Source organism: Papaver somniferum, chromosome 2, assembly GCF_003573695.1.
Source record: "Papaver somniferum cultivar HN1 chromosome 2, ASM357369v1, whole genome shotgun sequence".
In the NCBI taxonomy this organism is placed as follows: Eukaryota; Viridiplantae; Streptophyta; class Magnoliopsida; order Ranunculales; family Papaveraceae; genus Papaver; species Papaver somniferum.
In genome coordinates, this window is record NC_039359.1 from 119,078,607 (window position 1) to 119,091,849 (window position 13,243).

The 13,243-nt window shown below is 37.2% G+C and overlaps 2 protein-coding genes across 3 annotated transcripts; one reads left to right on the top strand and one right to left on the bottom strand.

The window, feature by feature from the left end:
- The first annotated feature begins 2,640 nt into the window (after positions 1-2,640).
- LOC113353857 (UPF0481 protein At3g47200-like) lies at positions 2,641-5,233 on the top strand. The gene is made up of 2 exons (XM_026597330.1): positions 2,641-3,552; positions 4,022-5,233. Exons 1-2 carry the CDS (start codon positions 2,722-2,724, stop codon positions 4,919-4,921), a joined length of 1,731 nt encoding a protein of 576 aa, XP_026453115.1. The 5' UTR covers positions 2,641-2,721; the 3' UTR covers positions 4,922-5,233.
- Positions 5,234-5,512: 279 nt separating this feature from the next.
- LOC113348946 (flowering time control protein FPA-like) lies at positions 5,513-12,825 on the bottom strand. 2 transcript variants are annotated; one of them, XM_026592861.1, is made up of 4 exons: positions 12,741-12,825; positions 12,312-12,635; positions 7,376-8,478; positions 5,513-6,987 (listed from the first exon to the last, which is right to left on the bottom strand). In XM_026592861.1, the coding sequence occupies exons 1-4, from the start codon at positions 12,741-12,743 to the stop codon at positions 5,661-5,663; spliced, it is 2,757 nt and encodes a 918-aa protein (XP_026448646.1). In that variant the 5' UTR covers positions 12,744-12,825; the 3' UTR covers positions 5,513-5,660. The 2 variants fall into 2 exon arrangements, with proteins under 2 accessions (XP_026448646.1, XP_026448647.1); XM_026592862.1 differs by lacking the exon at positions 12,741-12,825 and having other exon boundaries at positions 12,312-12,730.
- Positions 12,826-13,243: the final 418 nt, after the last annotated feature.

Here is a 13,243-nt window from a genome sequence, read left to right on the forward strand (position 1 = left end):
AACTCATAAAAGCACATCAAAATATCCCTATGACTAACGCAATTTAAATTAGGGATGGGATACGTTAATATGGTTATAAATTTATAATGACATAATCTTGACATTTTAGCGCCATTTTTCTACGAAACCCAACCGGCAATGAATTTGAAACTAATTTTTGGAAGACATGTTCGTCTTATAAGTCTCTACACTCTCACCAAAAAAGAGAGCATTCTGAAACACGAAACTTCACTATCCACAAATTTTAATTTCAGTCGTTAATCTTCAACGGTTGATATTCAAAATGGTAGATGGTGGTCTTATACATCTCGGAATGCTCTCATTTTTGGTGGGAGTGTGGAGACTTATAATAAGAACTTATCATCCAAAAATTAGCTTCAAATTCATTATCTGTTGGGTTTAGTAAAAAAATGGCACTGAAATGTCAAGATTATGTTACTATAACTATGTCAACGGATATTATCCCTTTAAATTATTACGGGGTTATTAATCTCCACGAAAAGTTATAATCTATTTAATCTAGTGGTTAGTTGTTGTGTTGTTGTTTCACATGGATTTGATAATGCTGGAGTTTGGTGACTCTAAGCAGCAGCCTTGCTGCGGGATGAGTTGACTTTTGGTGTATTACGCGGTATTAGGCAGCTTCACATGTGATGTTCAAAGCCTAAAACGATGATTAATGATTAAATATTAATTTCCTTTAAGAAAAGCAACACAAAAACTAACCATTAATCAGTCTGTTTTCTTGTTGGGAAGATAAAAGATGTACAGCGAGTCAATCATTATTCAATATGGTTTCAACATTAATGTTGTGATTTCAAATGGATCTCTAGTCGGCTGGTCGGATGTATCATCTATGCTTCCCGTTTGACTGGGATTTCTATGTGGAAAAATGAGAAGTGTGTATAATATTATAAAGACCATTTTTCTAATTTTTTTACCTTTTATATTCATGAAAAGAAACAACAAAATAGTGTAAGAATTGTTGCTAGTATTATCTTACAGTTTCGACAATTATTTTTCCGTATGTGCTTGTATGATAATGTGAGATAAGAGGGTCGTCGATTAATCCTCTTTTTTTTTTTTTTTTTTAAGCATGTATTTATTACATAAAATTGGTTAAAAAGACCAAAATCAACAATTCCTGAGTGAAATTGACAGTTAGATTTTGATACTGTTTAAATGGACAAAAATGTAAAAATAGACAGGATGTAACCAGTTTCATCGTCCCCATTTTCAAATATTTTTTCTTATTTTTAATTTACACAGGATGTATCCAGTTTCATCCTTGCTATTTTTTAAATTTAACGTAGGATGAAACTAGTTTCATCATTACTATTTATTTTTTGGCCATTTCACCCAAACTATTTTTTACTCGTCCATTTGAACCGTGATTTAAAAATATTTGGACAAATGACCCATTTTCCGTATTTATTAAAGAAACTAGGAGGAAATTACACGAGGGTATCTAGTACCCATGGAATCGTTGAGTACAATTTAACTATGGGTTGCCTGTTCCCATATTTTGGTTCCAAGATTTCCTGTCTGGCTTCTATCCGCTGCGTGATTGGCAAGTCCGTCTGCCGCTTGGTTTCCCTGTCTGTAGTTGTGTTGGATGGCTGTGTGTGGTATGTGATTGATATGATGCTTTATTTCTGCTATCATTCTCTGTAAATACCACGGTGCTGTTGTAGGTGAGGTAACAAAGCGCATTAGATTTTCAGAATCTGTCTCGAAAAGGACTTTCATCCATTGTCTTTTTGTCGCGGTTCTTGTGGCTAGCAGCAGCGACCAGGTTTCTGCAATTAAGCCAGTAGTAATTCCTAGTGGTTGCACGAGAGCCATGATGACTTTTGCTTCTGAATTCCTGCAAATGAAGCCCGCCCCTGCAATTCCTGGGTGTCCTCTGACAGCGCCATCTATATTTATTTTTATCCAATCCAAGATGGGGGAGGACCATCCTACCATTAATGTTGTTGTTGTTCTGTTTCCTCTTGAAGGAGTGGATGTTGGTAAGTTGCCCGGAAGGATCGGTGGTAGGGATTCTTGAGCCCACATGTACTCCTGTTGTTGTTTTAAGGTTGAAACTAAAATGAATTAGTTGGACTATTCTTTTTTTTTTTTGATATTACCTCCGTTTCAAAAATGTAGGCTGTTTTCATGTACAAATTACAAATAAGACTAGCCTATTATTTTAAAACGGAGGGAGTTTTAAAATAGTTAACTGCTCATAATTACACAAATAAGTCTACTAAATAGGTTTAGTCATCAAATATGAATTCGAAATTAACTTTAAGAAAATAAAAAATAAAATATAAAAACTCATAATATAAAAAACGGATAATTTAAAACTTGTTAGGGAAATAAACCACAGTTTGCATGTTATTGTGTTGGTTGACTTCGATGCTTGACTGAGAGCGATAACATGGCAAGTTAATTAATGCTTAGACATATAACAATTTCTTAATCTCTAGGCTCTAGTTTAGAAAATGGAAAAAATAGTATGCCAAGGATTTGGAACCCGACATGACTATATTTGCTCAGAATCCGGTCATTAATTAAGTCTCCTTTTGAATCACTATAAATGGGTCATATTAAGATCTCAATCTGTTCCATATAAGCACCTTAAGTAGCGTTATAAGTCAAGAACACTCAAAAAAAAATAAAAAATCATTTGTGTTCTTATTTTGCTCTAGCTAGATAATTTGAAAGCAAAAAGACATGGACGATTTTCTAATCAAGAAACGCAATAGTGTTAAGATACGAAGTTTTTCGCTGAACCTTCGATCGGACAATCAAGAAGTCGTAGGAGCAGGCAGAACATCGCAAGGAGGAAATATCAGCTTCGACAGCTTTAAAGTCATGAATCATCAACAAAAGCAACGAAGAAAAAGTTGGATTGGCAAGATAAATAACGTCTTAATGGGGCTAATGAACAACCAGCCATCAACTCCAGGTAGCTCTAGACTTGGTGGATCAAATAAGGGGTTCGACTATCATGTCAAGGCAGAAAGTAGTTCAACATGGAACAAAGTGAAGAAATCTTTGAAAGAACGTGGACAAAGAGAAGGATGGAAGGGAGGAAGTCTAGCAAGAATGATCGTCGAGCAAGGTAGTATTAAGGTTCAGATTCCAGAAGTAGAGATCCGTCTTAAACCCATGGAAGAACGAAAGGTGAGGTCAAGCGCAATAGTCAGCAAAGTTCCTTGTAACATGCGTCAGGTTCATGGTAATGCTGCTTTCGATCCGAAACTTGTGTCCATCGGTCCGTTCCATCGGGATAAATCTCATCTCAAACCAATGGAAGAACATAAAATGAGACTGATATGTAATTTGTTGGGATGGATTTATGAACCATCAAACACCATTTTTCAAGATATTTTGATTGAGGATCTTGCTTGTCCGATCAAAGAAATGGAAGCTAAAGCTAGGAAATGTTATTCCGGGAGTACTTATGAGAACATAAGTAGTAGCGAGTTTGTTCGTATGCTTATAATTGATGGCTGCTTCATCCTTGAGCTTTTCCAGCTCTATGCTAAGCAACGTAACAAGGTACGTGCATTCTTTTCCCGGTAATACTTAAATTTTTACTTTGATTATGTCAATTTCTGTAGGCTCCTGCAAGACATGTCTCCAGTTCTTTGCAAGATACTGATAAAAGTTTTTGCAAATATTTTATTGGCGCATTACATGGTTTCATGAACAGCGTGCGCCTCGCTAAAACATGTTATCTTCTGATGGTACATTAAGAGAGCCTTTATTAGTAACGTTAATTTGGGATCTCATCATGCACCACATACGATAGAATACCATATTTGTCTTTAAACACTGTCAGGTGATTTGGAAATCTTAAAAATTAACAGCTGTGGCATGGTTACTTGAACCTGCGGCAGATCACAAAAACGGACTCTTAAGTGGCATTTTTCCAACTTTCTCTGGAGATCTTCTAAAGTCATGAGCATCATTTCGCCTATTCAATTATATTCTTGTGTTTATTTGCATTTTTTTGGAACATTGTCAGGAATATGTTGGTGATCCCATTTTTACGACCCCTTGGATGGTTCCAGATCTTCAACGCGACTTGCTTTTGCTAGAAAACCAGCTTCCATATTTTGTCCTAGAAAAGCTATTCGAGCTAACTAGGATAAGCGACGATCATCAAGGTCCTACTCTCGCAGAATTGACTCTCGGGTTCTTCGATCCTTTATTTCCCAGAGAAAAATCAGTTTTAGACAATTGCAAATTCCATGCTAAGCCACATCATTTGCTTGACTTGTTCCGTTCGAGTTTTGTCTTATCTTTCAAAGACAAGAGATTATCTTCTGGTAACAACAGTATGAGAAACACAATGCAACCGGTCAGAGATCAGAAACAGTACTTTACACAATGTGCGACAGAGTTGAGCAAGGCAGGAACTAAGTTTACGAGAAAATCTTCAGAAAGTCATGAATTGTTGGATATACAGTTCAATGACGGAGCCCTGGAAATCCCTCCGGTGCATATTGATGGACAGACAGGTCAGGTTTTGCTAAATTTCATTTCCTATGAACAATCTGACCGGCACAATGCGGACCCGTATTTTACACATTATGTGTTGTTCTTGAGACATTTGATAAATTCATCAAATGATGTCGAGTTACTACACAAGTATGGCATCATTAATCATGTCTTGGAGCGCGACGCAAATTTGGTTGATCTTTTTCAGCAGCTTAGCAACGAGCTTCTTCCTGACATCAAGAATTGCTACTTGTCTACCCAATTAAAGGAAATTAACAGGTGTTATCGCAGAAATTGGCTAATGTGCAAAACGAAGTGGATCACTAAAAATTTCAGTAACCATTGGGTATTTTTTACTTCTCTTGCGCTCATTGTTCTCGTCTACCTAATAGGCACCAAGACATATTCTTCCGCTCCTTTTTGATTGATAAATTTTTAATCTTATGTAGTCCATAACTCTAATGATTTATTATTTTGTATTTTGTTCATTTCATTTTATTCCATTTGCAAGTTTCTTTCTTGTTGTTTTGCTAGCCGTTGGAGAACAATTCCACACTGCGCAATGCCCAGTTTAATATGTTGTTGTGAGGTGCCATTTGTTTAAGTGTACTGTAATAATCTATGGCACGTCACAACATGCTGAAATTCTTGTGTAAACTTTGGTGTCTTTATTGCTAATTCACAATGTACTAGTGCGTAATATTATGCAAGAAGTTGGCTGTTGAGTCTTTATTCATTTTGTACTGAAGATCGAGTACCTCAGATTCCCAGATGGTGTCTGTCAATTTCCAGTTAAATGTCATTCCATCAAATTTAAAATGCAAAACTTTAGTTGGGGTCATTCGGCAAGCAAGTAAACAAGGTGTTGCCAATGTCCTGCTGATACTAGAGCAGAATACAGCTAGCAAATTTTAGACAAACAAAATGATTCAACATAGTGGATTTCTTTTAAACACAGAACAATGAAATGCTTACTTGAAATGCAAAGATAAGCTTCATTGCAGAAAAGAGAAAGTAAACACTGAAACTTCCTTCACTCCTGATATATATAAGCTTCACGCCATTGTAATGTCCAACCAAAACACATACGCATTCCTCTATGTCCCGCTTACACGGAACAAAACAAAAGAACCAAAAAAAGAAATTAGATGATAATTTTCACACTACGTTGGTAACGGGCCTTTTGATTTTTGTTGGATCTGCTGAAGAAGGGTTGCCGCCAACTGCAATGTTGCCTGAAGGCGTTTCTGCGGGTTTGATTCTGATTCTTCTTCAGCACCAATATTGCTCTGAGATGATGGATTCCCCTGCCACTCAGGAGCTTCTCTCTGTGGTTTGGTTAGATTTGTTTGAGAAACTGTGGCAGCATTTGACATCTGAAGTCTCTGATGATCTTGAGTAAACAGTGATGCTAAAGTGCCTGAAGCAGATCCCTGATTTTGGTAAGTTGATTTCTCAGATGACTCGAAACTAACCCCTTGTTGATTTATTATACCAGAAATTTTACGATCTTCCTGTAATGATAAAGCAGAACCACTGTTTGTATGCTGCATTTGTCCAAGAAGAGATGCTAACTGAGCTAACTGTTCAGGCTGCAGTGACGGAATAGATGAAACCTGGTTTAATGCTCTTTCCGGGTAGGAATAATTGCTGGAACTGGGTAAATTTATATCTGAAACTGCAGGTGTATATCGGTTTAAGGCTGTTTCTTGTGTAACCACAGGCTTCGAGGGATAAAAATCCTGTGAGACAGAATCATTAGACCGACGAAGAGCACTTTCGGGCAAATGAGGTGATACATTTCCATTCCCTGAGTTCATATTCCACATAATGGGAGGAGATCCACCGGATTGCAAAGTAGGGTTTCCAGGTTGATACGGATTGTAATAGCTATTTTCATTGAGTAACTCAGATGCTCTTCCAGATAAACGTACTGAACCAGAATAAGATGTCGATGAGTCTGGTCGTGGAATATTACCTGCATGTGGGGTATCTTTGTTTTCTGGTTGTTTTGAAGTGGGTACTGAAGGGAATGCAGGAAACCCTTCAGAAAATGAATTTGTGTAGGTCTCACTTTGACAATGTGAAGGGGTTCTTAGGTCCGGTGATACAGTTTTCATGTATGAAAGATTTTCAGGGAAAGATTGGACCTTTGATTCCGTTGCTTCCAGTGGGTTATGAATAGACCGAAGATCAGAATCCGAGGCATGAAACTTTAAGATGACACCAGAAATGCTCAATTTCCCTGGCACTTTTAAGACTTTCTCGGAAAAATCTGATGGTGGTACAAGAAATAAAGTGGTTTTCTCACCTAATTTAGCTACTGCAGCTCGCTGTTTTTCACCCAAATACTGCAAGAATTCATTATATAATGCTATATCAGCGTCAGATTCGGGGACAAAGAAGACCACCCAACTGCTAACTGCTTGATAGAAATGCTTCGCAAGCATATCAAGGCCTGTTCTGGCAGTGCAATCTATGAACTCGGGCCTGAAACAGAAACACAGCTTACATTTTTAGAAGAAAGTAACAATGAAAACCCTGTTAATTGAGCGAGGAAAAATGAAGCTAATATACTATAAAATGAAGGGAAAAAAAAGTCTATGTTATACCAGGCAAGCTGGCCAGGTAGCTAAACCCTGCTTCTGGGATTCCCAAGTAGACAATGAAAACAACTTTAACAGAGTAACCAAAACGCACAAGAAATAGATAAAATTGTCTAATCATGTTAGTTACTTATCCTTGTGTAACTGCTACCTCAATTTCATGAACAAAATTGTTTAGTTTCAAGAAGAACAAAAAAGCACAACATACTGATAAGATTAATAGTGAGGGAAAGTCTATATAATTGTGTCAACCACAAGCGAGCAGAACTTACAACATGAAGTCCAGCACTTTTCCAACAGGAAAGCAGCGAGCACGACAGACAGGAGTACCACCCTTTGCTATTGTTCCCTCCCACTTCCACTCATCCTTCAAAGGACGCTGACGCCATTCAGGAATAAGTGTCCGTCGCTTAACAGGGTTTATTGGCAAAGAACCAGAACGTGCTGCAAAGCTTTCGTAAGGAGTTCTCCAATGATCATCTGTTTCTTCATAACTCTCGTGTCCTGGGAGATCCATGTATTCCCTGGGAGGGCCAGACAAAGGATGACCTGGAAGGTTTTCATCAGAAGGGTATAACCCCATCTTTCGCTTCTTTGTTTCTTGGTAGAGAAAAGCATCATCTTGCAAATACGCAGGATCTTCAAAAGGTACAAATCTTTTTGGAGATGAATTCATTAGATGAAATGTCTCCCTTGAAGGACTACTTCTATAATGTTTATACATTGTTTCAGAAAATCCAAACCGTGATCCTGGTTCATGCAAGCTGATCTGCTCGTAGTCTCTACTTCCACCATTCTGTGAAGTATTTTTCCTATCAAACCCAATGAAACCAGAATCACCAGACTCAAAATGAGAAGTAATATGAGGAGATCCTCTGTGGGTTGGCCCTGTTGAATTTTCATGTAAATAATCCTGCCGATAACTGGAATGCGGAGAGAAGGGCTCGCTTACGGAGTTCTTATAATGCTCAGATGGGCTAACTTCACTCCTTGCAAAGCAAATACTTACACGAGGATTATTAAACAACTTCCCCTGGAGGGTTTCTTTAGCTAGGCGAGCTGCCGCTACTGTTGCGAACTGTACAAAGGCATAACTGCGTCCAGGAAATGCAGTAATTTTCATGATCTCACCGAATGGTGAAAAAGTCCTCCTAAAGATTGTCTCCTCCACATTCAGTGAAGCTGGAAACCCTATCCATAAGACCTCACTGGGTCTGGCGTTCTTATCCCCCATCCTAGAGTTGCTGTCAAGAAAAGATGGATCTGGACTGGAATAATGTGTTCTTGAGTCTTTCCAAGAGAATGAGCTTTCTTGTTCTACAGATGAGTTTTCAAGACACCACGTTGGAGTCTCCTCATCCCGTGATGACCTCTCCTGTAATTTGTCTTCAAGATAAGTAAACCACTTGTAATTCTAATTACGCATAAGTTCATTCAGTATACTAATCTACTTTCCAAATGTAAATGTATCACAAACTAAATTATTTGAGAACTTAAGCGTGGCATACAAGATGAGTAAAAGTTGGAAAGATGTAACGCCGCCGAGTTGATTCGTTTCATCAAAAGAGAAAGTGGAGGCGAAGCTGGAAATAAAGCTAGCAAACTAGTATATAATGCTAATGCAAAAATAAATACAATACTGACTGTTTGAAGAAACTCAATCAGCTTCATAAAAAAATGCATGATAATCACCAAAGAACACCAATGACATAAATCTTTAACAAAAGCAGTTTAAATCAATCACAAAAAACTAAGAGAACAACAATAGATTCAGTGTTCAATAACTGACAAACAGTATATTCATCGTCAGTTAAATGCTTATGGTGGTAGCCAAGAGATGTTTCCATTAAGCATAGAGGTTATTTCTTACCACTTCAGAAAAAGGTTTAAGCAGCAAAGACACATTTAAACATAACACATTCAAGTATATTAATCCAAAATATAGTTAAACTAGATAGCAGGTAATTGTTGTAAGCTCAATCTTGCTACGAGTTCCAACCCATCCAATTACAAGAATGCTCTAGTCAGTTACCAACACGGAGGAGCTGAAAGCTAAGCTGCACCTACAACTGCTTCATTACGAGTATACATAATAATAACAGACCAACAGAGTTTCCAATAAAATGATCTCAAAGGAGACAGAACGATGTGTGGCCCTAATGGAGGTATAACAAGCTTCTTGGTACCATTGCTATTCAAACTCTATGGCACTTAATTGTGAAAACTTATAACCTCGTAACGTGACTATTCAAATAACACTAACCTGAAAATATAATACAGCAAACCTAACAGTAGGTATGTAGTTACTTTAGATTTCAGCAACTGTGAGTAGACGACTTGCTCTATGTTGGCAAGTCAAAATATAACTGAGATGGTACACCATGCAAAATAATCAGAAATAACATGAAAAACTACTCAGACACATATAATGATTTGACAGCATAAAAATCAAACCTCGCAGGTATGCAAGATGACCACATATTTACCCCATGGTGGCAAGTCAACTTTAAACTGAGCTGGTAGATCATGCAGAGTGCTCAGGAATTAAAAAACAGTACAAATATAACAGAATTTAAATGCAGTTACAGGTATGACAAACATTACTAGTGTACTAGTTGACTTCTCATTCTGGGTATTAAAAAGATAAAAGGGGATAATGTTCTAAAACGTTAGTACATTACTAGTTTACTACCACTTTCCTACTCATGATATGATATCCTTTTTCTCGTGGCTGTGCCTGCTGTTACTGTTATTTATCAGGTTTGGGCAATATTATTCTTGCTCAAGAACAATCACATTCTATGAAAACATGATGTGTTAGACCACACCATGATGTTTGTTGTAGAAGATTCAAAAATATGAATGGAATTACAATTTGATATATTCATCATAATGGACTACTGACATTTTAAGAGTATCTTGTGTTTTCAAATACAAAGTAACGTGAATTTATTCAGTCTTCAAAATGATGAGACTGTTCTGCCATTAGGGTTCATGTTGATTCCCAGACTTGGTAAGGTTAGCTGGAACTGAGATGTCTCACGTAGTATATAACATATAAGATCAGAAGGGATGAATAAGATTGGTATGTTACGAAGTTTCTCAAAATCGTAAAATGACGGGATGCCTTATGGCTTATGATGGATGGACCCAAATGCCCATAAATTTGCAAACAAATAATTCTCTTCGGAATGTGTGCATTCAGCAATGGTACTACACAGTTCAAATAATGCCTAGTTCCACAAGGAGGCTGTTATTAACGAAGTTCCAACCCCAGTACACTGCAGTTGTCATGCCATTTCAAAGAACATCACAGTAAAGAACTATCGTTAACAAATTATAAAAACCTTCTTACAGCCACAAAAGCTAGTTAAGTCTCAGATGCAAACTGCACTAGCATAAACTTTCTGACTTAAAGAATTTGTGGAATTTTCACTTTGTTGTCTGCGTCAGTTTTTAACTAATGAAACAAGTGGAAACCATTCATCAGGCAAATAAATTAATCTTTGACGATATGTTCAGCTCACGGATTCGGTTCAGGAGTAGGTAAAAATAACAGAAATGACAAAAACTATAATCCGACCGGTATGGTTCATGCTACATAAGAATGGGAATGTTTGAGCTCAAGAGTCGAGAACATAAATGCTCACTTCCAGGTTCGGACCATGTTATACGTAAATATGATGTGTAATGAGTCAATATTATTTGTTCACTCACAGGTATTATTTGTTCACTCACAGGCAAAGAGTAAGTAAAGAATGATGACTATCTTTTAATGGCATTTGACCAGCTTATTCTGATGCTTGGAGACGCAATGGAGGTTCCAGTGAATTGCTTTTGTGTATTGTTTCATAAACAAAAACATAAATAAAATAGAAGGAGAGCAAAACCAAGATATGCACTATAAATAAAATAACTGACATTCGTTTGCGTTTCACTGAGAGTGGTCATAAAATAATGCTCTTTCGACTGCAGAAGAATGAACCCATTTAAATCTCATTGGACAAATTAAGTTTTCCTACTTAGATATGTATTTCCTTTAGCTGCATTAGGATAAGTTGGATGCAGCAATTGCTGATGCTTATATATGATGCCATATGACTCGTAATTGATTTGGGGACTGTTAATGCCATGTTTCTCATAATGCCTTCTCAGTTTTCACCATGCTTTGGCTTAATGATGGCTCTGCCCTAGACCATCATCGGTGCTACAGAACAGCTCAACTACTTATTGAAATGTTGTTCTGGACAAGCTTACAATTGGAAATTTCCGAACAAGGAGAAAAAGAGGATGAAATAAAGGGAAGGCCTGTGATACTAATATCCTATCTTTTAGCCGTATATGCCAGTGTTAATGAGCTAGGAAGCTAACTTTTGGTTTGTTTTTGTATTTTTACTTTGAAACAATCATCTGGCTACAGAACCATAAACCCAGAACATGAAAAAGTCACACCCCTGGGTACACTCTGTCCAGTTTATTCACCTGAACGATGTTCTTACAACTTCCAATTATGAACTAGCAGTAATGTTTTTTGTCTAAAATTTAGCCAATTATTAGAATTGAGGAAAAATAAGTTAATTATGAGTGGAGCTAATACTTTGAAAGCTAACATCAAAATAGCATGGTGAAATCAGGTAACAATCATTAGGGGCAAGATCAAGTTAAGATGCCTAGTAAGAGTTGACATCAGACAAAGTTGCTCAAAATCTTGAGAATCCATGCTCAAAACTAGGAGAGATGTAAGTGCAGTCCTTATTTTCAATTTGGTGAGAGGCATAGACAAGTGGATTTAAGATGCCATTATTAAAAGATTATCAGATTATAATGTGTCTTAACAGATCAAGTGATCAACAACTACTGTCAGATCACCGTGCTAAACGGAATAGGAATTCTAGTGCAAGATTGAGGCTGCGAAGTGACAGGTAGGATTATGTTTGTTACATATATAATTCACATGTAGTTTTGCTGGGGTTTGCACTTAATCAGTTGCTCAGTTGCAGGTTTGGAAACTTTGAACCATGGTAGATTATTGATAACCTCGTCGCTGAATTTGTTTATGCTCTTGTTTTGGGTGCAAAGTAGGTTATGAACTAAAACAGTATTACCTATTTTTTTAATAAAATGCAAAGAATCGAAAGAAATACATGTAACAAAATGCACTAGGGCATCAACACAATTGGTATAAAGATTGAGATTGACACAACTAACCGCCTTAGCGAACTCGATTTTAATTGGGGAGCCAGCAAGAACAAACCCTTGAAGTGCTGTAACTGCAATTAATGCATCTTCATCATTCATGAAATTAACAAACGCATAACTACGACCAGGGTGAAAAACAATGCTTTCAACTTCTCCAAATCTCAAAAACTGCTCAGAAAGTTCAGTTTCAGTTACGTGATGAGACAAATTTCCAACCCAAAGACGCCGTGATGGAGGAGGAGGGTTAATATTGGTCCTCCCAGAATGAGATTTATCTGTAGATCTTGAATAATGATCCCTACGAAGTCTATCTCTTCCTCCTCCTCTTCCCATCTGTAAAACAAAATATAAAACACAGTTTTAGAAGGAAATGGAGAAACGTGGTTCAGATTTTTTTAGGGATTTAATAGATTGATTCAGGTGGGGAGATTTACTAACCATTAAGCTTTATTTTGAGAAGAACTTCTAGGGTTTTGGATAAAAGAAGAGAATCAGAAGAGAATTGTTGTTGGCCAAAAAAAAGAGGGCCTGTAGGGCTTTCTTATCGATTCGTGCTTCGTAAAATACGTCTATCGGGTGTTTTTGGATTAAAGTTAAACCGTGGAGCTTAGTTAACAATTCGCTGTATGGGAAACGTACGGAACGGTATACGGTATACGTACGTCTATTAGTCTATTATTCGTTTCGACGGAACATCAATTCGGTCCACTATTCGGTCAATCATTTTTTGTTCGAGGTTAGTTCGGAACGGCATACGTACATGTTGTTGATGGTGGTTTTTCGAATAGGGTTAAAATTGTAAAACCCTGTATTTAATGCGCTGACGCCATGCAAGGGTATAAAGCCATTTAAGAAGTGATGAGTGCAGAAAACCTCTTCACTCATTGAGCAACTCAATATATATATATGAAATTCACTCAGAATGGTGCGCGTAGTAGCAA

Coding starts and splice junctions, on each gene's coding strand:
- LOC113353857 (XM_026597330.1), top strand. CDS start 2,722: ATGGACGATTTTCTAATCAAGAAACGCAATAGTGTTAAGATACGAAGT. Junction 3,553..4,021: donor ATGCTAAGCAACGTAACAAG/GTACGTGCATTC, acceptor GAACATTGTCAG/GAATATGTTGGTGATCCCAT.
- LOC113348946 (XM_026592861.1), bottom strand. Junction 8,479..12,311: donor AAATCGAGTTCGCTAAGGCG/GTTAGTTGTGTC, acceptor GACAAATTACAG/GAGAGGTCATCACGGGATGA. Junction 6,988..7,375: donor AAAGTGCTGGACTTCATGTT/GTAAGTTCTGCT, acceptor TTTCTGTTTCAG/GCCCGAGTTCATAGATTGCA.